Source organism: Dermochelys coriacea, chromosome 11, assembly GCF_009764565.3.
Source record: "Dermochelys coriacea isolate rDerCor1 chromosome 11, rDerCor1.pri.v4, whole genome shotgun sequence".
In the NCBI taxonomy this organism is placed as follows: Eukaryota; Metazoa; Chordata; order Testudines; family Dermochelyidae; genus Dermochelys; species Dermochelys coriacea.
In genome coordinates this window covers 47,877,056-47,903,694 of record NC_050078.2, presented here as the reverse complement: position 1 = coordinate 47,903,694, position 26,639 = coordinate 47,877,056, and the positions used below count along the sequence as shown (strand labels likewise).

Genomic DNA, 26,639 nt, shown 5'->3' with positions numbered 1-26,639 from the left:
TCCCTGACCTGCTCCCACAGAAGAGATCACACAGTCCTACCAAGCGAGGGGGCTGCTGGCAGAATGTTCTCTCTCAGAGCCCCTTTCCTCATGCATCCGATGAAGTGAGCTGTAGCTCACGAAAGCTTATGCTCAAATAAATTTGTTAGTCTCTAAGCTGCCACAAGTACTCCTTTTCTTTTTTGCGAATACAGACTAACATGGCTGCTACTCTGAAACCTTTCCTTTGGAGTGCTCTCTTCCTCCCTGATCTGAAATAGCTCAAACTTGCTGCCATTCCAGGCATACTGCCATTTAAGCAGCATTGGAAAGATTGATGCAGCTGGGGATGGGAATTTGGTTTGGGGGAAGAGTGTGATGTGGGAATTTTAATTTATATTGGGTCTACTGAATAGTCAGATGTAGTTGGAGTGACGCAAGGGAGGTGAAGAAGGTGGTCCACTGCTATTCCGATTGCTTGGGTAAATTTACTTGTTTTTAAACTGACATCAAGGATGCACAAAGCTCTGGCTGGATGTTCTCCGGTGTGGAGTTTTGAAATGTAAATAGAGTATTTGGGTATGCAGGTTATGAAATAAAGCAGAGCCCCCTTACTGCAAGTTATATGCTTACACTAACTCCCTCTGGCAGCATTTATTCTCTGCCATTTATAATTCAACATGTAAACATCTAGGGTGGCTTTTCAAGAATGCTCTGCATTCATAAGTGGGGCCAAATTTCTAAAGAGCTTAGCCAGCAGTTTCCATTGATAGCAAATGGGAATGGCAGGGTGAAGAACTTCTTTTAAAATCTGGTTCTTGGTGCCCTTAGATTTACCTCACGCATTTCTTAAGTGTCCGGTAAATTCAGCATATGAGGCCTTCTGCAGCCCCCAGACTTAAGTTATCTATTGTGATGCTACTCTTCTGGTCCACATGTCCTCATTTTCTAAGAAGGACTGTCATTTGATAAAAAAAATCGATGTTTTTAAGCAAAAAAGTAGAATGCACAAAATGACATGAAAAAACATACCCGACTGCATCAATGTAAAAAAACACTGGCAAAGACTATATGTAGGCAAAATAAATACTTTATTGGTTTAATATTCCTGGTTTTAGAAAATCAGCCCTTAGGTGCGTCTTCCAACACACATTTATAAATCTTTCAAATAAGACTTTTTATAGAATATTGTTATACCTTAATTCTTTGATTGAGACTGACACAATATAAACATTTTTAATAGCTGGAAATGACAAAGGCACAAAAAGGAGAATCCCGGCAACATTCAGACATTGTGTTACACATCCACTAAACGTCCATCTGACCACAAAAAACAAAAACAAACACACACACACACCACCACCACCACATATGAACCCCATTTACTTCCAATTTTATCCATTGGAACAAATACATTTTCATAGCCTAAGCTACAATACAACCAGTGAAGGTGGGAGGGGGGTTCATTTACTTCAATCTCCCCATAACACAACCAAGGTAACCCATCCACTCCAAGTCACACATCCCCATTACTTTTCCAAGAGCAGTCTTTTTATTGTATTTTGCTTAATAAAAGACAGAAAAGAAACTTCTCTTGATATAACCGAGAAGTAGTCAACACATACACCTAGACAGTGTTTAACATAAGGCACATTTCCAAGGAGGGGGAGAACTAGTAAGGAAGCAAAATAAAATTGAAGTTATCTTCTGCACAAAGATAAAGCTTTCAGTGTAAGAACTTTAAGTAGTTTTAGGTAACCTCATATCATTCTACCACTCTGCTAGTAGTAACCTCCCCAAGAGTTAATAGAAATTTTTACAACAGAATTTTTCTTCTTTTGAAGTGGCACTAAGTAACAGCAGTGGAAACAATTATTGGTTGTTTCAAGCTCTCAAAGTGAATCAGTTATTGCACAGTAAATACCTCATAGAGGTCAGTGTTTTTTATTTAAAAAAGCTAGGCTGAAGATGTAGTTATTTATAAATTGGTTAGATCAAGTTTCATGACACACCTCTCCACAAAGAAATAAACTACACACAAATTAACAATAGGGACATACAAATAAATAGTAGGTCTTTCAAATGGCCATACTTTTCTTGATAGTTTATGGAAAGTAATAAACTAAGCAAAGTGTCTAAATCACTATATATGGACTCAAGAAGAAAAAATAAGGAATGCATCATAGAACTAAGCATTGTATACAGTAGCCTCTCTCAGCAGCTGTAGTGAAGCCCAAGTACATAAACGGATGCCTTCACCAGCGTACATCATCCAAGAGCAGAATTCCACAGCTTTGCTGGTCCACATGCCTACCCTTTGGAGAAAGAAAAGGCAATGAAATATCTACAATTTAAGAGCAAGACTAGATTCATGAAGGAGCGTGACACAGTAGTGTCCCTTTAAAACTTGCCAATTGCTTAGATAACTAAACATGTATTTTTATTTAGATAGCCTTTATTTGCAGTAGTCAAGATATGCTCTACACTGAAAACACAGTTGCATAAGGGAGCACTGAAGATACTGAAGTTAAGGATGTTACATATTAAGTAAAATTGACAGGTTAAAGGGCCATCACTATCAGATGGCTGGAGTTTTCAAAGCCATCTAACAGCTTTAGGCATATATCTTTCATTAATTTTAATTAAACTTCAACTGAGCTGTTATAGTTTAGGTTTCAGGGGAGAAGAGCAATGTAAGGCTTGACTTTCTTGTGGCTGTATAAAAGGATTTTATATTTTAACTGTGCAAGAATCCTTAAAAGTGAATCTAACACTTAAAAATACAAATATTCTATATAATGAAAAATTCTTCTGCAGCCAGTTGTTCCATTTCAGTAAGCTAAATCAATCAATCCAGCGAAATTCATAATTACCTGTAGTACCTGTTTCATGGCTGTGTATCTTGCTTTGCATTAGCAGATCTACTTGGGGATGATACAGCTGCTAACAATCCACTTACTATTTCCCGTCTGATTTCACCAACAATAGATTCTTTAATCTAAAAAAAAAGATTAAATGGAGTTATAAGATCATTAAGTTATACACAGCTCTGCAGAGGGTAAAATTGCACAGTATAGTAGACATATTAGATATTAACTGCATGTCCTAGGATCCATAGTAGCAATGAATGTTTTTAAAAAATACAGATGGAAAAAAGTCTGTATTGCAAAAGAAGACCATCCGAATTTAAAGACTCTGAAAAATTATTGCGTTATAAACTAAGTAGCTTTCCAGACAGTTTATATTTATATTTGTTTATATCTAGGGTTACCAGTTTTAGGTTAAAAACTGATGAAATCCTGACTACCTACAATTGTGAGAATAGAATTTTAGTAAATATGCACTGAAAACACCCTAAACGGAGCAATCTTTACAGTGCAAATAGATCTCTGGAGAAGGTCCGCAAGACCGAAAGACACCTCTATCCCCAATCCCCACTCCAATTCATGAAGTAGTTAATCTAAATGGTGGGCGGGGCTTTGGCTAGGACCACGATTTAATATAAATCAAGGAAACAAATTTACAATATTCATGAGGGTTTATTTTTAGCAGAAAAACACCTGCCCACTCACATTACCCAGTTTGCCATTGGAATACTACTTATGCTGGCAAAGGCTTTTTCACATAATTTCTATTAAAATCTGTTAGTTAGGCTTACATATAAAAATTTAAAGGTGATTTAATGCTGGTGAGATCCTAGTTGGAGATGGGGAGGAGCAGAGAATGAGCAGATCACTACAGGTTTCAGTAAAGGAAAAGAAAGACCACGATGAGCAGACAAGGTGGTACTACAGCAGTGTATTACACGGACCTGACATGAATTAAAAAAATATTTAAGGCTGAAAGACTTAGTCTCCATGCCAGTTAATCTCTTAGTGCCTCTTCTGAGACTACTCACTAGTGCCAATAGTAGTGGCAATTTTGTATTATATAATACACAACCATGTAGGGACAGAATCAGACAGGCTACCAAATAGCCAAAAGGTTGCAACAGTTTTTGGTCACTACCAAACTGAGCTGGATTTGAACAGGAGACACAGAAGGAAAGAATCCATCTCACATAACCAATCAATTCCCTGAGCCATCTAATATACTAATATTCCATTCATTCAAATGAAGGTGCTTATAGGATGTCAAACTTCATTAAAGTACAATTTCATTAAGATTCTCCCACATCAGGGACAGTCAAATCATCATCATCCTAAAAACCAGCTTCTTTAATTTTGTTAAACAACATGCAGAATAATAAAGAACCCATTTTCACTTCTTACAATGCTGTGATTTAAGAGTGAAGAAGCAAGCACTGTAAGTGATATTTCAGTGGAGGCAAGATTGTACTTTCATCAAACAAGACAAGCAGTGTTCAGTACTTTGACATTTAACATTGCTGAATTCCCTTCTGTGGGAGTGAGTTCATTTACTCAGAGCTAGCCGTTAAGGTGTTTTTTTTTTTAAACCAGTAAATAGTTATTGGTCAAAGCTCCCATACACCACAGTCCACCCAAGCATATTCTGAAACACTACATACTTTCTCCTTCTCCAACATGAGATCATGTGGCTATACAGAAGGGGCGGCATTATTTAATAAGCAATGGGTTTAGTATTTGTGAAGGCACATACCAAGAATGCATACTAATAGATTTCCTTTCCTTCTCCAACAAAAAAAGAATTCCAGTGCTAACAATGGAGTTACACAAGGATGACACTTTTCAGTTTGTGGTCATTTTAATGCTTATGAAATGGAAAGATTCTCATGAATAGTACTCAGTAGCATTTGCAGACTCTGCAAAAAAACTTCCAGACACTCCTATGCCAATTCACCTAAATCCTGACCTTCAAAACAGTTCCGATTTTGGGCCTGAATCTCTCCTGAGTAGGCTGCTAAAACGGTTAAACTGTGTGGCAACTTTGTTATGTGTTCAAACATCACCTGTGGAGTGAGTCAAGCCCAACTAAGTCAACATATTTGAATCCCAGTCTTCAGAGTTAAAAGGCTATTGCACTGAATGTACAGAAACCTCAGAAAACTCGGACAAATGCCATGAATCTCTCTTCAGAGTGTACATCTTTTTTTATTTCCTATCACCTAAAATGTTTAAAGAGAAACTTCCACACTGAAGTACATTTGAAAAGAACATTTCCTGAAACATCAGCATACTTGACTCCATTTTTCTTTGTTTCCTGGACTACTCTTACATACTGTTTGAATTATAACTTTCTCCTTCCTCTCTCAGCTTCTTCTTCTGCAACATCCGGCAATGATATCATAATCCCACATATGACATTAGTCTGTTGCCGAAAGAACCATAGAGATGTCACAAATGCAACATTAGGGCTTCTTTGCAAGACCAAATGTAGAACGGTAAAATGGGCTGCCTGGTCTCTACCTGGTCCTGTCACCTGAATCAAGTAGGCAGTTTCCAGAACTTCTCTCACCTTTCCTTGAGTTACTCTACTGGATGCCATTAAAAAACAAAACCATTTACCACACAGTTACTTTCTATTCTATGTAGAGGGGTAAATGGTAGTATCTCAACCCCCCGGTGCAATGGCAGGTAGCAAATGTCTACTTCTTAGTGCTGATCACAGATACAAGGATGCAATCAATCACTCCAGGTGTATCTCACTAACAGCCACGTTGGGAAACCCTTACTCACATTGCATAGGGCCACACTCTACAAATAGTCCCAGTTACTTCAGTGGGGCTACTCATGGGTGTAAGGTACTATTTAGGGTGAGCAAGGGTATTGGAAGCTGGACCCCCGTCTGTTTGACCGCACTGCCAAAGTGTTTTCCATATTAGCTAAGCTATATGTATCCTGTTGTAACATTAGTACTTCACTCAATTTTAACACTGGTGTCCAGCCATTGTACTGCAGTTTTCTCTCTCTTTTCTTTGTCTAGTTAGGCAGTTACCCAGATCTAAACAGATTAAATTCCTTCAGTCTCTTCTCAAACTAGAGGTCATGCTCTCAAGAACTTGTATTATATCATTTACTATTCTGTGCTCCATTTTACAGTGTAAGCATTCCTGCCCTTCTAAGTTTAATGGCACAGAAAAATTCTGGATGTTTGAAAACTTCAAGGATTCTTTATTTTCATTGTTAAGTTTTTCTACCAGAGCACAAAGTTTCAATGCTTTTGTGGAGAACTGAGGGAGCTCAGAACTTAGCCTGTATAAGTAGGAATAAGGGGGGGGGGGGCTTCATGCTCCTTTACCCTCCCCGCTCCCTCCCAAAGTCTGGTAGCATAGCTAGGATTGCAAGTTGACCCCACCTCTGTCTGTTTCTCCACCTGTAAAATGGAATTATTATTTACGTGCCTGCTTCATAGTGGTGGGGTGAAGCATATTTAATATTTTCACGGTGCCTTGAAGATGTAAAGTGATCTAACAGTACTATCTGCATTGTGGGTGGCAACACAGGGGAAGGAGGGTGGTGGAAGGCAATCTCCCTAGGGCTGCTACTTTTCCTTCCACACAGGTAGGTGGAGCTAAACTGGCCTGCTTGAGGAAGTAATTTGTACAACTCTACTATGTATAGAGCTGGATCAGATTACTTCCCCACCCCCAACATCCTGGAGCAACTGGGGACCAGGTATTAGACTGAGGCTCAGAGTGTTACAATTTGGTTGTGGTGTGCTCCTGGGACAGCACAACTGCATGCTGCCCTTTCTCAGGGTTCACGGCAAAGCCACAATTGAGCCTTAAGTGACCTGCTGAAGGCCAGTGAGTCATTTTCAGAGCTGGGATTAAAACTTTCTGTTTCCCATTCCTGTGCTCAGTGCACAGAGCGAAAAGTCCACATTCCCACAAAAAGAAAAGGAGTACTTGTGGCACCTTAGAGACTAAAATTTATTTGAGCATAAGCTTTCGTGAGCTACAGCTCACTTCATCGGATGCATTTGGTGGAAAATACAGTGAGGAGATTTATATACACACACAGAGAACATGAAACAATGGGTTTTACATACACACTGTAAGGAGAGTGATCACTTAAGATGAGCACATTCCCACAGGAGCACTTCCGGGAGAAAAATATTTGATTTCCTTTTCCCTGGCATTTTCAGTGTCATGAAATTTGAACTATCATGGCCAGTTACATGCAATTAAGAAAATATGTCACTGTCCTATTTTAAAACCAAACCTGCAGAAGAAGAATGTGGCAACCAACCCCCCCCCCCCCTTTCTTTCACAGACAACAGATAACTGGTCCAAACACATACACACAGATGGGGATCACTATAATGGTTCAGAAGAGCTGGAGTCATTTGTTCTGACCACAGCTTACTCCAGTCACACTCCTAGAACCAGCAATGGTTTTGGGGGAAGGGCAGGGAAAGAGGTAGAGAGTAATCTCCTTAAAATCTACTGTTGAGACCTTTTGGATACAATGTTTCATCAATAAATTAACCCAAATAGCCCTTACTGCCAGATGAACTTCAGAGAGAAACACCTTCCAGCGTAATTTTAGTTTGAAGTCTAACATGCTTTCAATGCTACCAAGCAGAGGCCCTGAAGGGCTCTTCCTTACCATCCCCTTGGTACTAATCAGTTATCCTTTATGTGGTCTAGAACACTGGTTCTCAAAGCCGGTCTGCCACTTGTTTAGGGAAAGCTCCTGGCTGGCCAGGCCGGTTTGTTTACCTGCCGCGTCCACAGGTTCAGTCGATCGCGGCTCCCACTGGCCGCAGTTCGCTGCTCCAGGCCAATGGGGGCTGCAGGAAGCGGCGCAGGCTGAGGGACGTGCTGGCTGCCCTTCTCACAGCCTGCACTGGCCTGGAGCGGCGAACCGCTGCCAGTGGGAGCCGCGATCGGCCGAACCTACGGACACAGCAGGTAAACAAACCAACCTGGCCCACCAGGAGCTTTCCCTGAACAAGCGGCAGACCAGCTTTGAGAACCACTGCTCTAGAAGATGCTGTTAACTGTTTTTCTCAGATATAACAAACAATTATGATTCAACCCATTGGTGGCTGACAGCAGGTCCAATGCTGCAGGCTCCAGTGAGTTTGCAGGGAGGGCGGGGGGAGAGGATCCTCCCAGTGTCAAAGAGTTAAGTGCAGTACAACTACAACCTCAACTAAGCAACATTTTAAAAACCCAGGACCCCAGTAGACTGACCATCTTTTCTCACCTCCCGTATGACTTGCTGCAGCTCCTCATTCTCCACACTTCTGTGAATTTCATCCATTGAAGGCAAAAGAGGTACTTTTTCAAGTTTTTGTTCCACCTCTGATTTGGAGTCTACCGGCTCCTCAGAGCACTCAGCTTGCTGCCCAGTGCCTGCTCTTGCCGGTGGGGTGGGCGTTAAGGCAACAGATGCTCGGTATAACTTCTTGCTTTGGGTCTTGGATTTTCCAGGCAGCTCTGATGAGTTTACAGCAGCTTTTCTACTTGTGTGACTGGAGCACACTGAAGAAGAATCCGAGTTTCCATGAGAGAACACCGACTCCGATCCTTCTGCTGGAAAAGTTTCCAAACCAAACTCTCCCAGTCCCAACTCTGACTTCAGAAACGACTGCTCTCGAATAAGTTCAGAGACCTAGGAGTGCAGAGAAACTAGTTTGTATTATTTCCCCTTGTATTTTCTATAATGACTTAAGACAACAAACTAGAAAAATGGTACTCGCTGGCGTGTTGCCTGTGCACCTCACAGGCAAAGCCAAGTCACACTGTTCTGCAGAACGACATAAGTCATGTGCAGACAGGACTCTCCCTATTTTTCTTATGTATTCAGTCACTTAGTCATTCCATGATATGTACATGCTTTGCCTTTGTGACTGCAACCAAGGATCTTTTATTTAAAGCCAAATTAAATAAAAATGACTGCAGTGCTGCAAACCACTGACTTTTGTAACAATGGATGCACCCAGTCAAAGCTGATGAAAAATATCCGTAAGTCTTGAATTGTTTCTCCCCCATTAAAGCAACTGAAAGATGCCTATGTTTCTGCAAATTCTGGAAAGCTTTTTTTTATGAAGTCTGTTATAGTTCTATTTGTCTAAATCTAAATAAATTAATGACAAAAAGGGTACTTATTCAAGGCTCCTGGAACTGCAAACAACTGACCATAGCATAAAAGAGAAGTATTGCAGCAACCTCACCATGTGCCAACAATAGCTAACCAATCCCAAGCAACATCTGCCCTCCATACATTTCTCCTAAAACATAAGCTAGATCATGCAAATACTTACGTACATGGGCTTCTTTGATCACCTGAGCAGTGCCACTGTTTTCAACAGGACTACTCACATGGGTAAGTGCTTGCAGGATCAGGCCTCTAATAAATATTAAACCTGTCCCACCTTTCTTAAGAAAGCCTTTTCTAACAATATTTAAAACAAAATTACTTACTGGTTCCATTACGTTCAGTGGAGAAAAGCATGACAGATTATCAGTGCTTCGGCTGCCATACATGCCCTGGAATATTAAGCAAAATTAGTGTATTGAGGTTTGGTTTTTTAAGCTGTCAAATGTTAATAAATATATTTTGTAGTAAGAAATATTCTGAAGAAGTAAAAACATGGAAATCAGGACACATATAAAGCTGGTCAAAGAGGGTCTATTTCAGTCATTTTAAAAGCAGGCCTTTTTCTATGAGAGGTTTTAAAATATATGTATATTTATAATACTCCAAGACTTTAAATTTGGCTTTGGATCACAGTAATCTCAGTTTTTCCTGTGCTTCAAAAATTTCTCCATGACAGAGTCCCACAGAGGAGGATCTGGCCTGTGTCCCTGCTGCTCCTGCACACAGAACTTCTATAACAACATTAAAAAGAAAAGGAGTACTTGTGGCACCTTAGAGACTAACAAATTTATTCGAGCATAAGCTTTCATGAGCTACAGCTCACTTCATTGGATGCATACAGTGGAAAATATAGTGGGGAGATTTTATATACACAGAGAACATGAAACAATGGGTGTTACCATACAGACTATAACAAGAGTGACCAGGAAAGGTGAGCTATTACCAACAGGAGAGTGGGGGGAGGAGGGGAAACCTTTTGTAGTGATAATCAAGGTAGGCCATTTCCAGCAGTTTACAAGAACAGTAAGAGGGGAAATAAACAAGGGGAAATAGTTTTACTTTGTGTAATGACACATCCACTCCCAGTCTTTATTCAAGCCTAAGTTAATTGTATCCAGTTTGCAAATTAATTCCAATTCAGCAGTCTCTCCTTGGAGTCTGTTTTTGAAGTTTTTTTGTTGAAGAATTGCCTCTTTTAGGTCTGTAATCGAATGACCAAAGAGATTGAAGTCTTCTCCGGCTGGTTTTTGAATGTTATAATTCTTGACATCTCATTTGTGTCCATTTATTCTTTTACGTAGAGACTGTCCAGTTTGGCCAATGTACATGGCAGAGGGGTCTTGTAAACTGCTGGAAATGGCCCAGCTTGATGATCACTACAAAAGGTTCCCCCCTGCTCTCCTGCTGGTAATAGCTCACCTTTCCTGATCACTCTTGTTACAGTCTGTATGGTAACACCCATTATTTCATGTTCTCTGTATATATAAAATCTCCCCACTGTATTTTCCACTGTATGCATCCAATGAAGTGAGCTGTAGCTCACAAAAGCTTATGCTCGAATACTTTTGTTAATCTAAGGTGCCACAAGCCCTCCTTTTCTTTTTACGGATACAGACTAACATGGCTGCTACTCTGAAACCTATAACAACATTGGCTGTGAGAGGTAAGAGAAACTGTCAGAGACTGTCATTCTCATCAGTGTCAGCAGAGACACAAGAGTACTTTGAGAGGGTGGAGGAAGAGGGAGAATTAAAGAAAAGACAAGACATGAAACAGGTTTTCTCCTACCCCTCTGACACACACGTGTATGTCTCTTTTCTTTTCCAGAAGAATGTTTGTGTTACTAGTGCTTCCTTAATTGTTTAGTAGGGGTACATATATAGTTTGTAGGATGGTGGCAAAAGAGGAGCAATAAAAGGAAGCAAAGCAGAGACAGAGAAGGGGAAGGAAACCAGAAGAAAGATGGCACAATGAAAAGAAGAGACAACTTTGGATCTATGTCCAGTCCTTCATTCACTGGGTGGGCAACACTAGCGGTAGCACACTTGACCTCTTTGAGGCATATGCACCTCCTGTTGCTCTCTACAATGACTTTTGGCTAGCAAAAGGAGCAGTGTGGATGAACTCCTGAGGGAACACCTCTAGCCCCTAAGGTTGCAGTGATGCATGATCATTACGATTGTGGGAGTCCAGGTAGATTTCTTCGGTGGGGATTGAAGAAAACAGGAGAAAGAGGAGAAGAATGGCAGAAGTGAAGAGGTATGAAAGCCCAGGGTTGGAGAACAAAATCTGCACAGCTAGGTGTTAATAGTTTAGCCTCAAAGTGGGGAACATTGTATTTTAGTTTAAAGAAAAGGAGTACTTGTGGCACCTTAGAGACTAACAAATTTATTTGAGCATAAGCTTTCGTGAGCTACAGCTCACTCACGAAAGCTTATGCTCTAATAAATTTGTTAGTCTCTAAGGTGCCACAAGTACTCCTTTTCTTTTTGCGAATACAGACTAACACGGCTGCTACTCTGAACCCTGTATTTTAGTTTGTTTTCCCTGAGCTTGGATTTCCTCTTCAAATTTGAAAGACCCCCTGACAGATAACAATGAAGTGTCACTTCTGAACTAAAACTAAAAAAACACACCTCCAAGATTCAACAGATTATTTTCCCAACTAGTCAAGGAAAATATTCAAAGCTTTGGTTGGAGACTATTTTGATTTCCAAGTTGGTGTTTTCTGCACTGTAAGGGAGACCTTGTGGTTTACTTCAGCATGCAATTAAAGTAAACGCGCTGCTAAGATATATGAATACTTATTACAGAGCAACACGCACTGTGAGCGTCTGAGGTCTGTAAGGTGAAGACATATGTAAAGTTCTAAGCTGTTCCTCCAGAGCAAGTAGACGTTCCTCTAACTGCATTTCTAGCTCCTGTAACTCCATGCGGACTGATTTTCTCAAACTCTGGAGTTGATCAGCTTCGTATCTATATGCAAGTAAATGATAAAGAACAACAGTATTCTGTTAGCCAAGAGCCATAATCCATCACATCCTATTAAGCACCATGGCAATAAGGACACCAGAATCCACAGTGCACCTCAGTATTGAATGATGCTCTTTCACAGGAAATATGCTGCCATCTGAGTAGTAGTGAAGGGGAAGGGATCAAAAGGATAAAATCAAAGAGAAAACTTATGTCAGTGGCTGTCTGTAAAGAGAGGGGGGTTGGCTGCCACATTCCTTTTCTGCATAACAGGGATGTGTTCCACAAGTTTCAAATTAAATTCAATAGAGTCAAGCATATGGAGTTTAGACATTTATACACATTTTTTAAATGGATTAGTTTTAAAATTTAAAAAAAAAATCAACAGCAACATCATGATCAAAATTTATTTCTCCTGCCTGGTTCTCTCTTCACAAGCAGTGGTAGCAACAGGGTCAAGAGGCCATTATCAGCAGGCAAACTGCTTGTGAATTTAATTAGTTTTGAATTAGACAAGTCAAGAGCTACTTTAAATGTGTGAAGTAGATGAGCAATATTTAAAACTGTTCCAGATCAGCTGGATGAAGCTCTTATTGAAATCCATGGTCAGGACAGTTAAACATTGCTAAAATAATTTTTAAACTACACGTGGCAGCTGGAGGTTGAAAGAACATCTGAACACTTTGCAATGTATTTATTTCTGTATAAAGGGGAGAGAGAAAAATATCTAAACCAAAAACATTTAACCTAAAAAAATTACAAATGGCCTTTGATAAAAGCTCATTAAAACCCACATCTATCAAAAACATGCAGGGGAGTGAGACAAGGGTTCTGCTGACTGGTGCAAAAGGCGGACCAGAAAAACCAGAAGAGAAGAATTACAGGCATGGGGATGGGGAGATAGTAACCAAAATGTGAGAGAAAATTCAGGCCTCGTCCTGCTGAATGACAAGTCAATGAGAAAATTGCCTTTAACTTCAATGGGAACAGGAGCAGGTCCCTATCATATAATAATTTCTGTTGGACGAAATAAGTTTAGATGTGCTTACTTTCTCTTTTTTTAAAAAAAACCCATAAACAGTTATATTTACCTTTCTTCTTCAGTCATGTGCTGATAAACTGTTGTTTGCTGACGCAACATAGTCAACTCCAAATCCATCATTTGTGTTCTAAATAGGTTTAGACTCCGCCTCACTACCTGTAGTTCCTGAAAAGTATTCTAGAAAGGTATGAACAAGAAGGTGTCACACACGGAATGTTGTTTATAGGCCCTGATCCTACAATTGGATCCACACAGGTGGACCTCCACCCACATGCAGAACTCCACTGACTTTCACACAAAGGCCCACCCACAGGTTACATGACTGGAGTCACAGGCTGAAGTAGCTAAGACACAGAAAAGCAGCCAGTTTAAAAAACTACTGAGAGATTTGGGCTTAACTTTTAGTGTCTGACCCTGTAGACACTCACTCCCATGGATAACTTTCAACATGAAGCTCGTTCCACTCACTTCAATACGACTACTCGTATTAAAACAAATTACATACATGAGTGTTTGAGAGATTGGGCCCCTATTTGTAAGCTCTTTAGAGCAGTGCCTGTGTCATTATAGAATCATAGGACTTGAAGGGAACCTCAAGAGGTCATCTAGTCCAGTCCCCTGCACTCAACATAGAACTAAGTATTATCTAGACCATCCCTGATAGCCATTTGTCTAACCTGCTCTTAAAAATCTCCAGTGATGGAGATTCCACAACCTCCCTAGGCAATTTATTCCAGGGCTTAACCACTCCGACAGTGAGGAAGTTTTTCCTAATGTCCAACCTAAACGGCCATTATTGCAATTTAAGCCCATTGCTTCTTGTACTATCCTCAGAGGCTAACAAGAACAATTTTTCTCCCTCCTCCTAGTAACAACCTTTTATGTACTTGAAAACTGTTATGTCCCCTCTCAGTCTTCTCTTCTCCAGACTAAACAAACTCATTTTTCAATCTTCCCTCATAGCTCATGTTTTCTAGACATTTAATCATATTTGTTGCTCTTCTCTGGCCTTTCTCCAATTTGTCCACATCTTCCTGAAACTTGGCACCCAGAACTGGATACAATACTCCAGTTGAGGCCTAATCAAAGCGGTACAGAGGGGAAGAATTACTTCTTGTGTCTTGCTTACAACACTACTGCGAATACATTCCAGAATGATGTTTACTTTTTTTTTGCAGCAGTGTTACACTGTTGACTTACATTTAGCTTGTGATCCATCCACTATGATGCCCAGATTCCTTTCCACAGCACTCCCTCTTAGGCAGTGATTTCCCATTTTGTACATGTGCAACTGATTATTCCTTCCTAAGTGGAGTATTTTGCATTTGTCCTTATTGAATTTCATCCTATTTACTTCAGACCATTTCTCCAGTTTACCCAGATCATTTTGAATTTTAATCCTATTCTCCAAAGCATTTGCAACCCCTCCCAGCTCAGTATTATCCACAAACATTATGGCATTATCTAAATCACTGATGAAGATATTGAACTGAATCGGACCCAGAACCAATCCCTACAGGACCCCACTTGATATCCCGTTCCAGCTAGGTTGTGAACCACTGATAACTACCCTCTGGAAATGATTTTCCAACCAGTTATAGTAGCTCCATCTAGATTGTATTTCCCTACTTTGTTTATGATAAGGTCATGCAAGACAGTAAGTATCAAAAGCTGTACTAAAGTTAAGATATACCACATCTAATGCTTCCCCACTATCCACAAGGCTTGTTACCCTGTCAAAGAAAGCTATTAAGTTGGTTTGACACCATATGTTCTCGACATATCCATGTCGATTGTTACTTATCTTATTATCTTCTAGGTGTCTGCAAATTGATTGCTTAATTATTTGCTCTATTATCTTTCCAGGTACTGAAGTTAAGCTGACTGGTCTATAACTACCGGGGTTGTCTTTATTTCCCTTTTGACAGATTGGCACTACATTTCCAGTCCTCTGGACTTTCATCCATCTTCCATGATTTTTAAAGATAATCGCTAATGGCTCAGATATCTCTTCACTCAGCTCCTTGAGTATTCTAGGATGTATTTCATCGGGCCTTGGTAACTTGTATCTGAACAGTACACAGCACATTCAGGGTACTATTGAAATATTACTAGTTATTAATAAAAACAAATGTACTGTCCCTTACTTCATACAGAGGTAGAATGGATGATCTGTGAGTACTGTAGGAGCCAACAGCAAGATCGTGTCCTCTCATCACAGGGTACTAAATAAATAAAAAGAGAGACAAACCACTGTAACTGAAAACACCAATAAGACAATTTTACAAATCAATCCTCACACACTCAGACACTACGGTGATGGACAGCAGTACAGAACCCTAAAAGAGGTCAGCTGCGCAGAGTTTGATAAGAAAATTAAAAACATGCAGCACCAGTCAAACAACAACGCCTCTGTAGTAATACGTGCTCTACAATTGATATAATTACGATGAAAGGGGGTTTTGATGTGAGGGGGGCATGCAGAACAACCTTCAAAGAGGAAAAAGACAGGATATCATTGAAGCATGTTTTCCTGTAGGCTCAGTACCAGCAAAGTGTTGAATTAAAACTTGAGATAGAAAAATAACCATGTCGCAGTTATCATGTCCGCTGCAGGAAACAGGAAAGAAGGATATGTTTGTTTCCTATATCATTTGTTTAACGTCTTTGAAATTTAAGTAGTTCTGACTAACCTGCTAATGCAGCATAAAAATGGAATACAAGCAACTACCACCTCTAGGCTGCAAAGAGGATTTGTATAAACAAAAACAGGGCACCATTTTGACATCATGATCATATACACCTTCACTGTGCAGATTTGCCCTTTTTGTATTTTATGTCAACCTGTTGCCTGCATCCAAAGGTCCCTGCCTTCATAGTTTTTCAGAAAACCACTTCTTTGTTTTGCTGCATCCAGGAATGGCGCAGCAAGGCAGAATTTGCGAAGTGTTACATGTACATCCGATGAAGTGAGCTGTAGCTCACGAAAGCTTATGCTCAAATAAATTTGTTAGTCTCTAAGGTGCCGCAAGTACTCCTCTTCTTTTTATGTACACACATGCTGCAGTTGAAAATAATTGCACATAGGTGAAACATTTGAGAAAAATGTGGTTTGTCCAATGTAATTCTGAGAGAGTTCAAAGGGCAACTGACATGCCATAGAAAATTTGAAATACATTGTAAGAGGAGGTTTGCTTAAACATGAGCATTATAAGGTTTTAGACCTTCTTTTCCCCACCCTCTGGAATTTATCTGTTCTTCTTTATCCCTGACCTGAAGTTGCAATCTAGTGTTTGGAACTTTTCAGTCATCTTCGCAGCAATTACTTGTCATATGACAGAGGACAACTTTGTACAAAGAATAAAGAGAAGCAGACAAATTCTCATGCAAACATCTCCAGTAATAATACTGATGGAGTGAAATATAGTAATTAGGATAGAGACTTTGGCCTGGCTGAGAATATGTTTGGTGTGGGATTGGGATGGGTGGGTGTCAGACCCTATCTACATTAGGATATTTTACAAAAATTATTCCCACTGATGCTCATTTGCATCAGCTGATTTGGTGTTCGCACTAGTAAGAATCCTGCTACAGACATGGCTCCAGTGGCTTCTTCTTCACCAGGGTTAGTTAACATGATGGTGAGAAGACTGTAATGCTTCCATAGCCTTGTCTATACATGCTGTCACTGGAAGGAATTTCCCTGTAAAATTCTCTATCTAGACATGAGGTCTGAGTCTGAAAACACGTACTACCAGCACAGTGCTTACAGTGCTGAGCAGTCCCAGTGGTTTGAAAGTCAATATAGTCAGCCCTATGCCAAGACTGGGTGCTAAATTTTGACAAATGGCAACCCCACAAAAGGATCAATAACTTCATTATCATTCATCGATTACACTGGCACCCGCACATGTATGAGGCATTTTTGACAGACAGAACTCTTCATCCCTGTGCCAAGGAGCATACAGACTGAGGTCCTGGACGTGCAACAGTGTGCACGCAAGTTGATGCCCTGCCCTGCATCAAACCCATCAAAATGAATGGGGCTCCACAGGGGCATAAGAATCCACCCCCAAACCTCACATGAGAGGACTGGGGTCCAACGCCCTGATCTTGCAACTGCTCTGACCATGTAGATTCCAACGCCCAGGCAGAGCAACCTACAGGATCAGGGCCAAAGTTAGCCAGCGAAGAGGATATCAAGCCAGAGAGAAGGTGGAGAAGGAAGGACATCAATAAGACTATGAGGTTAATCAGCAAGGGCTAGTGCCTGGCATAACTTGGTAAAGAGTGGGTTTTACATTTTAATGTATTTATTCTGAGTAATCAGATGTCCAAGCTAGCTAGCTTCACGTATGCATTACGGCAAAAGTGGGTCTTAACCAGGGACTTTAATGGGAAGAGTGAAGCATCTTGTGGATTGGCTGGGGACCGGAACAGTGTTCCACATACAGGGATGGCACAAATGGACAGATAGAGATGTCCCTGGGATACAGGGACTAATGAAGTATTGAGAATGGTGGAGCAAACAGGATGGAGAATGTAAAAAAGAAAATGTTGGCTAACTGAAGGCATGGAGTAAAGAAGAGGGAATTAAGCAGATCCTTGAAGGTGAAGATAATAATGTGTTAAAAAAAAATCTGAGCAAGTCTAAGTAAGACAATACAGTTCATTTTTTCACAATTTCACAAAGTACAAAAAGAAAAAAGACTAAAGTGCCACAAGTACTCCTTTTCTTTTTGCGAATACAGACTAACACGGCTGCTACTCTGAAACCTGTCACAAAGTACAATCATCATTGTGTCAATTGCATTAAGGAAAGCCAGTAAAAGCAAAGCCAGCTGGGGGTTGGAGAGATGATCTTATGCAGAAGTTCATAATTAACATCAAATTAACCCTGCACAAAATGTCACATTTTGGAGCATCATGTTACAACTTGATTTATTTGACAGAACACACATGGGATAAATCCAGGTCACATTAAAGACTAGATTAACATTTTGCATTGACTTCAACAGCACAACCACCAAAAAACCCCTTTTGACTGCAGCTCTGAATTTGGTTCTCTCTTACCTGAGAGAGATTCTGCAGAGAGTTGCGGATATCATGCAGGACTCTGCGCAACTGCATTTCAACAGTAGAGGGTGGGTTAATGGCATGAGGCCGATGAGGATATCCAGCATGCCTTGGAGAGTAGGGGCATCCAAAAGCAGAAGCTAGTGCACTGCAGGAAGATCCTGAGATGCTTGGGATGCTATGGTTGCTCAGTGTTCTCATATGTTCACACAAAGGCCTGTCTTGCCAATCAGAAGGAATAGAGTGGAGAGAACATGTTGACTGAGATGTGTGTGCTGGTATGGACAACGGGCAGCTCTGTAATTTGTTGTGACTGGATTCATTCACTGACCTTTTCAGCCCACTCTGGGAAGTTTCTTTTTTTGTGGACGAAGGGGCAATGAACAGCGTGGATTTACAGGTAGGCGGACTGTCATTTGTCTTGGTCACTGATTTCTTGTCCTCATCCACCAGTTTCTCTTCCCCTTCGGGTGTATACTTGTAGGTGAAAGAAGGGGGACTGCACAAAGTCTCTTTTCCTGGAGATAACTGGACATTTACAGAAGAGACAACTCTCACAGGATTCAGTAATGTAGTAGGAAGGGATTGGGACCGCCTCAGAGGATAACCTGATCTAGCAAACTGGTGTCTCTGCTTTAAGAGGAGGAGATCTTTTGATATGAGTAGAGTGCGGCCTTCTTTGGAATCAGAAGTGCTGCTGATCTTCGTCTGGGCTCTTTGCAAAGCAACATTAACCCTGTCCACAGCAGAAGGGGATGAACTGCTGCTTTCAATGGATGCCATTGATCTGAGAATATGGTGTGTTTGGTACTGGGGAAACTCGTATTCACTGTTTTTGTCCAGATCACTCTCATCACTGCCTTCCTCTAGTAATTCAGATTCCTTCTGCTGAGTGTAAACCTCTTCACTTTCTGTACTGAAATCCCCTTGACCCATATCTGATGTCTGAGTCTGCTTGCTTTTGCTACCTTGGCTCTCATCAGATATACGTTCCATGATTTTCTCAACATCTCCTGTTCTGTTCTTAGAAGGTACTTCAACTTCTATGAGGAGAAATTCCTCCTTTTCCTCAAACTCATTGAAATCTGTCTGTTCTTCGGCTATTGGCGTCTTAATCTCCTCACCAAGCGACTTCACGGTTGTTTCACTGTCACAGCTGTCAGCGCTGCTTCCCATAGCCTGCAAAGACTCATGAACCTGTGAAAGGCAAAGCAGAGATAGGAGAAATGCCAAAGAAAGTGAGAGAACACTAAGAATACAACTGCTACCTTAATAAAATTCAGGCTAGTGACAGAGAAAGTCCATACTTCTGGGGGAAAATAATCCTAAATACAGGTATTCAATGGGAGGGAGAAATCTGGGAATCACTAATGCTGAAAGAACTATATTGGAGAGGAAGTTAAACAGGAGTATATAATGAGATATGACACTGAAACAGGCCACGGCAAATACAATAAAATAGATGTTACAAAGTATGTGAGCCAGAGTCTTTTCTATACAACTTTATAATATTAGGTTCCATTCTAGATACCTCATTGTCAGAAATATAAAATTGAGGTAGATCAGAGAGAAAGAGCTAAGTAATTTGGGGGCTTCAGGGAATCATAAAGAAAAATATTAGAACATAGCAAATACATATATTTTAGGTAAATTATGACCATGGGGGAGCAGGGTGTCCAGATATGATGCCACTAGTATCTGAAGGTTCTTATTCAACACCGATACACGAAGGTGATAATTGTCTTGGAAATATCTAGGTATATAGAAGGGGTGGACACAAACGAGTGAGAGGAATTATTAGATTAGTGCACTTGGTGTCACTTTGAGGTATGGGATGAAATTAAGAATGGGAAAATTTAGGCTGAACACATATTTCATTTATTTAAGAACACACACAAAATCCCAGTACTGTTACATGACTTGGAACCATCAAGCTCCTGAAATCCCTTCCAACCCTGATATTCTATGATTCTACATGTTCCACATGTTACTAGCCCGGGGGGGGGGGGGGGGGCAACCACGGCCGCATCCAGCCCATCAGACCTTTTGATCCAGCCCTTAAACTCCCACCAGGGAGCGGGGTCAGGGGCTTGCCCTGCTCCTGCTGGGGAGCGGGATCAGGGGCTTGCCCCGCTCCACATGTGCCATGGCTCCACAAGGCTCCCAGAAGCAGTGGCATGTCCCGTCTCCAGCTCCTACACATAGGGGCAGCAAGGGGGCTCCACATGCTGCCCCCACCCCAAGTGCTGGCACTGCAGCTCCCATTGGCTGTGGTTCCCGGCCAATGGGAGCTGCAAGGGTGGCACCTGCAGACAGGGTGGCGCACAGAGCCACCTGGCCAGTGCCGCACCTCTGTGTAGGAGCCAGAGCAGGAACATGCCGCTGCTTCTGGTAAGCACGGCCTGGAGCCTGCACCCCGACTTCCTCCCACGCCCCAATCCCCTGCCCCAGCCCGATCCCCCTCCTGCCCTCCAAACCCCTCAGTCCCAGCCCAAACCCTTCATCCCTAGCCCCACCCCAGAGCCCGCACCCCCAGCCGGAGCCCTCAACCCCCACACCCCACTCCAGTCCAGAGCCCCCTCCTGTACCCTGAACCCCTCATTTCTGTCCCCATCCTGGAACCTACACCTCCCAACCCAGAGTCTGAACCCCCTGCCCCACCCCAACCCCTGGAGCCCCCTCCCATACTCCAAACCCCTATGCTCCACCCACAGCCTCCTCCTGCATCCCCAAACCCCTCATCCCTGGCCTCACCCCAGAGCCCTCACCCCCTCCTATACCTCAACCCCCAATTTCATGAGCATTCATGACCCACTATACAATTTCCATACCCAGATGTGGCCCTCAGGCCAACAAGTTTGCCCAGCCCTGTGCTAGCCTATGTAACTCTTTGGAATTTACCACTGTTAACCTTATCCTATCTTTCTCTCCCTCTCACTGTTCAATCATGCTCACTTGTGAATCCTGTCTTAAATTAGATTGTAAGCTTTTCATGGCAGGATCTGTGTCTGCATATGTGTTTGAACAGAGCATAGATACAATGGGGACTCCCAATTCTAACTGGGACCTTTGGACACTACTGTAATATAATAAATAATAATAAAAAGGAATAGCAGGAAAAGTGAGTTCTATTAGACTATAGAATGGTTCCCCTAGGGAAGTGATACCAGACAATGGGGCTTCTACATTTAAAAGCTAGATTGGACAAGACACTAGGACAAATGTGTATAGGGTACAATATGGGGCTTGCCATGGCACTGGCATTAGAAGACCCAAGAATTTTTTTCCATCTCTGATTTCTATTGCTCTGCACCACCATAAAGATTCTATCAATTTGTTTACTATTACTAGATCATTTATGGAGTATATAAGGCAATAATCTTCATCTCCACTTTGCCCTAAACAGAATTTCCAGCCACGAGCTTCATACTCATAGGTATTAATCTCTTTGTTGCTTCTGTTAACATTGCACAACTATCACAAATAAGTTTGGAAGGCTGAAGTAACATGTAACGCTAAAGGAAATTAGCGCGTCCAATGTTTTCCCACCTCCAACAGATGTTAACATTTTCGTGAAATACCGCATGTAAACCAATGTAACTTACAAAGTTTGCAGAGCTGTCTGTCTACTGTTATACCGACCAGGGGTATTCTATCTGCTACCCAAGATCCATAAACCTGGAAATCCTGGACGCCCCATCATCTCAGGCATTGGCACCTTGACAGCAGGATTGCCTGGCTATGTAGACATCCTCCTCAGTCCCTGCGCTACCTGCACTCCTAACTATCTTCGAGACACCTCTGACTTCCTGAGGAAACTACAATCCATCGGTGATCTTCCTGAAAACACCATCCTAGCCACTATGGATGCAGAAGCCCTCTGCACCAACATTCCACACAAAGATGGACTACAAGCTATCAGGAACAATATCCCCAATAATGTCACGGCTAACCTGGTGGCTGAACTTTGTGACTTTGTCCCCAAATGTGAAATAGTTACAGGTGAGGACAATGTATACCTTCAAGTCAGCGGCACTGCTATGGGTTCCCACATGGCCCCACAGTATGCCAACATTTTTATGGCTGACTTAGAACAACGCTTCCTCAGCTCTCTTCCCCTAATGCCTCTACTCTACTTGTGCTACATTGATGACATCTTTGTCATCTGGACCCCTGGAAAAGAAGCCCTTGAGGAATTCCACCATGATTTCAACAATTTCCATCCCACCATCAACCTCAGCCTGGACCAATCCACACAAGAGATCCACTTCCTGGACACTACGGTGCTAATAAGCGATGGTCACATAAACACCACCCTATATCGGAAACCTACTGACTGCTGTACTTAACTACATGCCTCCAGCTTTCATCCAGACCATACCACACGATCCATTGTCTACAGCCAAGCTTGAAGATACAACCGCATTTGCTCCAACCCCTCAGACAGAGACAAACACCTACAAGATCTCTATCAAGCGTTCTTACAACTACAATACCCACCTGCTGAAGTGAAGAAACAGGTTGACAGAGCCAGAAGAGTACCCAGAAGTTACCTACTACAGGACAGGCCCAACAAAGAAAATAACAGAACGCCACTAGCCATCAGCTTCAGCCCCCAACTAAAACCTCTCCAACGCATCACCAAGGATCTACAACCTATCCTGAAGGACGACCCATCATCTCACAGATCTTGGGAGACAGGCCAGTCCTCGCTTACAGACAGCCCCCCCAACCTGAAGCAAATATTCACCAGCAATCATACGCCACACAACAAAAACACTAACCCAGGAACCTATCCTTGCAACAAAGCCCGTTGCCAACTGTGTCCACTTATCTATTCAGGGTACACCATCATAGGGCCTAATCAAAACAGTCACGCTATCAGAGGCTCGTTCACCTGCACATCTACCAATGTGATATACGCCATCATGCGCCAGCAATGCCCCTCTGCCATGTACATTGGCCAAACCAGACAGTCTCTACGTAAAAGAATAGATGGACACAAATCAGACATCAAGAATTATAACATTCAAAAGCCAGTCAGAGAACACTTCAATATCTCTGGTCACTCGATTATAGACCTAAAAGTGGCAATATTACAACAAAAAACCTTCAAAAACAGACTCCAACGAAAGACTGCTGAATTGGAATTAATTTGCAAACTGGACAACATTAATTTAGGCTTGAATAAATACTGGGAGTGGATGTGTCATTACACAAAGTAAAACTATTTCCCCATGTTTATTTTTCCCCCCTACTGTTCCTCACATGTTCTTGTCAACTGCTGGAAATGGCTCACCTTGATCACTACAAAAGGTTTTTTTTCCCACTCCTGCTGGTAATAACTCACCTTACCTGATCACTCTCTTTGCAGTGTGTATGGTAACACCCATTGTTTCATGTTCCCTCTGTATATAAAATCCCCCTACTGTATATTCCACTGCATGCATCCGATGAAGTGAGCTGTAGCTCATGAAAGCTTATGCTCAAATAAATTTGTTAGTCTCCAAGGTGCCACAAGTACTCCTTTTCTTTTTGCGGATACAGACTAACACGGCTGCTACTCTGAAACCTGTTATACCTTATTCATCCACAAGTCATCCCCACAATCTTAAAATTGTTGGAAGGAGAATCCCTCCAATTTCCTTTTGATAGAGGAAGTCCTTGATATATCCCTTCAAAACAATCCAAAGGAATGCAACATCTCCTCGGAAATCTTTATTTTAGAATTTGGAGGAGTGGGAAATGTATTGGCAGCTCCCATTTTTTCAGTTTGCTCTTCTATTTCAAAGGAGCTGTTAGAGTAAGTTATTTAACAGTAGATGGCACTAATTTACCATGATTTTAGAAAACGATCTCTACCCATTTTTATTCCTTGAGACTTTTTTTTTTCCAAGTCCTCTCCCCTAGCTGCCAAGCTCTCACTTTCTTCTATTAGCCTAATCACTCGCCCAGAATTTTTCATTCAACTATGTACTTGGTTGAAATAAAACAGTGAAGGCAACAGTCTAAACATTCCATAGCACAAACCAATACTGTCACGTTCACCATAATTTCTTGATGTACCCATTAAAACAAGTAAAATAGAAATCAAAATATAGTGCATTTTCTAATGAACACAGACAACCATCACTACTGGAGCCCATCTAGGCCACTAAGAACTTAGTTACAACATGGTTTTATTTAGTAGAGTACATGGGACCTTAGACAGGTTTTATAACTAGTTTGAAGATCAGCATGGACCAGGAATGATTCTACTCTTACTCTAACATAAAAGCATTGACTTCAGTCAATTTACTCTTGATTTACCCCAGTGAGGTGGAAAAATAGCCATCAATATATGAAAACTGAATGATTAGCAGAAAAAAACATTGTCCTATTTATAGTAATCTTTGCTCACTGGATATTATGAAAGAAGGGGAAGCAGTTTTAAAGGCTCAGCCAATGAGCAAAGGTTTACCAAAAATCAGTGAACAGGAAATATTGAACGTAAAGCTTATCCCAGGTCCCAAATCATTCAGATCAGATTATCCATCTAGAAAACTTCAAAAAGTCAATGCAAAGCTACAAAAGGAGAGCAGACAAGTCCAGTCCTGAAATGGAAAATCCTGTCAGGATCCAGGACTGATAAAACGAAACAAAAACAGTATCACAATAATCAGCCACTTCTCCAACCACTATGTTATTATCATTGTTTAGTATTTGTATTACTGTAACCTCTAGGGGTACATCTACACAGCTAGCAGCAGCCCACAGCAGTGAGCTCCCCAGCTTGGCTCAACAGGCTTGGGCTCGCACTATGGCACTAAAAATAGCTGCATGGATATCCCCTTCCCTAGCCTTCAGAGCCCAAGCTACAATGTCTACGCAGCTATTTTTAGCGAGCTCCACAAGTCCAAGTCTGCTGACCCAGACTTCGAGGCTCACTGCCATGGGCTGTGTAGATACCCTCAGAGCCCTATCATGGACCAGGAACTCATTGTGCTTGAATCTATGAGCAGCTTACCTGAAGGTGACTAAGTGAAAAGCAATCTGTAGACGAATCTTCAGCAAAGCCACTGCTATCAGAATGCTGACTAGCAGTTCGCAATAGTTGGTCTGTAAAGGAAAACAAGGAAACTATGATAAGTTTGAGACCGATTTGGCAATTTCCTGCAATATCCTTGGGAGATTTTATTGAATTAAAATTTATCTATCTTTTGGGGTCCATTGTATTAAATTAATGGTTTATGTACCATTGTGGGCTGGGATTGTATTTAACTTCTCTAGGAGGGAGACGGGTGTAACCCTGGGAAGTGGTATAAATGTCAAAGGATATTGAACAATGTGCCAGGCAAGAATGGGTTTTTGAATGGGACAAACAGGGTCAAGTGCTTTTCATAGGACTTTCTAGAGGGAGGTGACCACAAATGCCCCACCTTCCTCTGGTTATGCAAAAACCCAGCCTTTTGAAGCTATGCCCTGAGGAGAGGATCATTGTCTGCTGATTATGGAATTTCAAGATTAAAGGCTCAAAGGAAAGACTAACCTAGTCATGGGTGTGCTTGTTCTGAGCTCAAGTGGTTATGAGCTGGTAAGCCACAGAAAAAAACCCTTTGTTGGATCTGAAAGACCCACTCCTGCCAGAGCCCTTGTTGGAATTGGGGAGCCTGGCCTGTCTAGACATTCTGGCTTGCTGGGAATATCACAGGGTAGTGAGAGAACTGTGCAGCCTTCACACCCAGGTAGTAGAAGTAAAAAGATGCGGGTCTCTGCCCAAGAGAGGTGATGGCTGAGGAGCCAGGAGCCAAGAGCAGGTGTCCTTGCTGGACCACAGAGGAGGGAACTGTGACAAAGTTTATATACAGAGACTTTTAAATCAAAGCACATTAACTTTATGCTATGCTGAGATACCAAGACAATAGATGCCTTTGAAAGCTAGAAATAGAATGGTCCCATTTCCAAATCATCCATCACAAAAAGCAAAATTGGGGGGCAACGTGTGGGGGTTTTTTTGTTTTTTGTTTTGTGGGGGAGGGGTTGCTTTGAAACATGAGAAAGGACAAAAGGCTCTCTCAAAATGTCCTACTTGGGAAATGTTGACTAGCTATGGGATACTGGACATCTTTTACATTTGTCTTACCTGTGTAAGAGGGTGGCGAAAGAAAAATGCATTATGCTGCTGCTACTAACCCCTTACTTCCTCTAAGGTTCCTTCCCCAAAGCTGAGTCAGCGGCCACCCAGATTCACATGCAGTCAGTGCTCCAGTGGTTTGCTGCACTTCCCCCCTCGCACCAAACAGCTTCAGCAGATGGCAGGGCTGTTCCCTCCTCCAGTGAGGGGGGAAAGGGGACACCACATGAGACCACTAGCCTCTGCCAACCTAGCTCCCAGTCTAGACCGGACTGTAGGGAGCTGAGGGCAATAAGCAGTCAAAACTTCACGTTACAGCAGGGATCAGAAAAGGCCACACAGACACTAGGCCTTTGCAAGTGGTTGTCAGGCCTCTGCAAAAAGCCAGAAAATTAGATTTTGTTTTTATCCCTGACAGGCTCAG

The 26,639-nt window shown here is 41.7% G+C and overlaps 1 protein-coding gene across 12 annotated transcripts in view; it reads right to left on the bottom strand.

Annotated features, from left to right (window-relative positions):
- Positions 1–1,051: 1,051 nt before the first annotated feature.
- Positions 1,052–26,639, bottom strand: part of ITPRID2 (ITPR interacting domain containing 2) — a 63,892-nt gene continuing 38,304 nt past the window's right edge. For 4 of the 12 annotated variants that reach the window (XM_043505438.1, XM_038421442.2, XM_043505431.1 and 1 more), the window contains 9 exons: positions 25,109–25,200; positions 18,100–19,299; positions 15,174–15,251; positions 13,076–13,203; positions 11,837–11,987; positions 9,335–9,400; positions 8,115–8,522; positions 2,853–2,977; positions 1,052–2,294 (listed from right to left, as the gene is read on the bottom strand). In XM_043505438.1, the coding sequence (XP_043361373.1) occupies positions 2,867–2,977; positions 8,115–8,522; positions 9,335–9,400; positions 11,837–11,987; positions 13,076–13,203; positions 15,174–15,251; positions 18,100–19,299; positions 25,109–25,200 (2,234 nt within the window). In that variant the 3' untranslated portion in view covers positions 1,052–2,294; positions 2,853–2,866. The remainder of the gene's footprint in view (positions 2,295–2,852; positions 2,978–8,114; positions 8,523–9,334; positions 9,401–11,836; positions 11,988–13,075; positions 13,204–15,173; positions 15,252–18,099; positions 19,300–25,108; positions 25,201–26,639) is intronic. The other 8 variants (XM_038421445.2, XM_043505435.1, XM_043505436.1 and 5 more) reach the window with 3 other exon arrangements.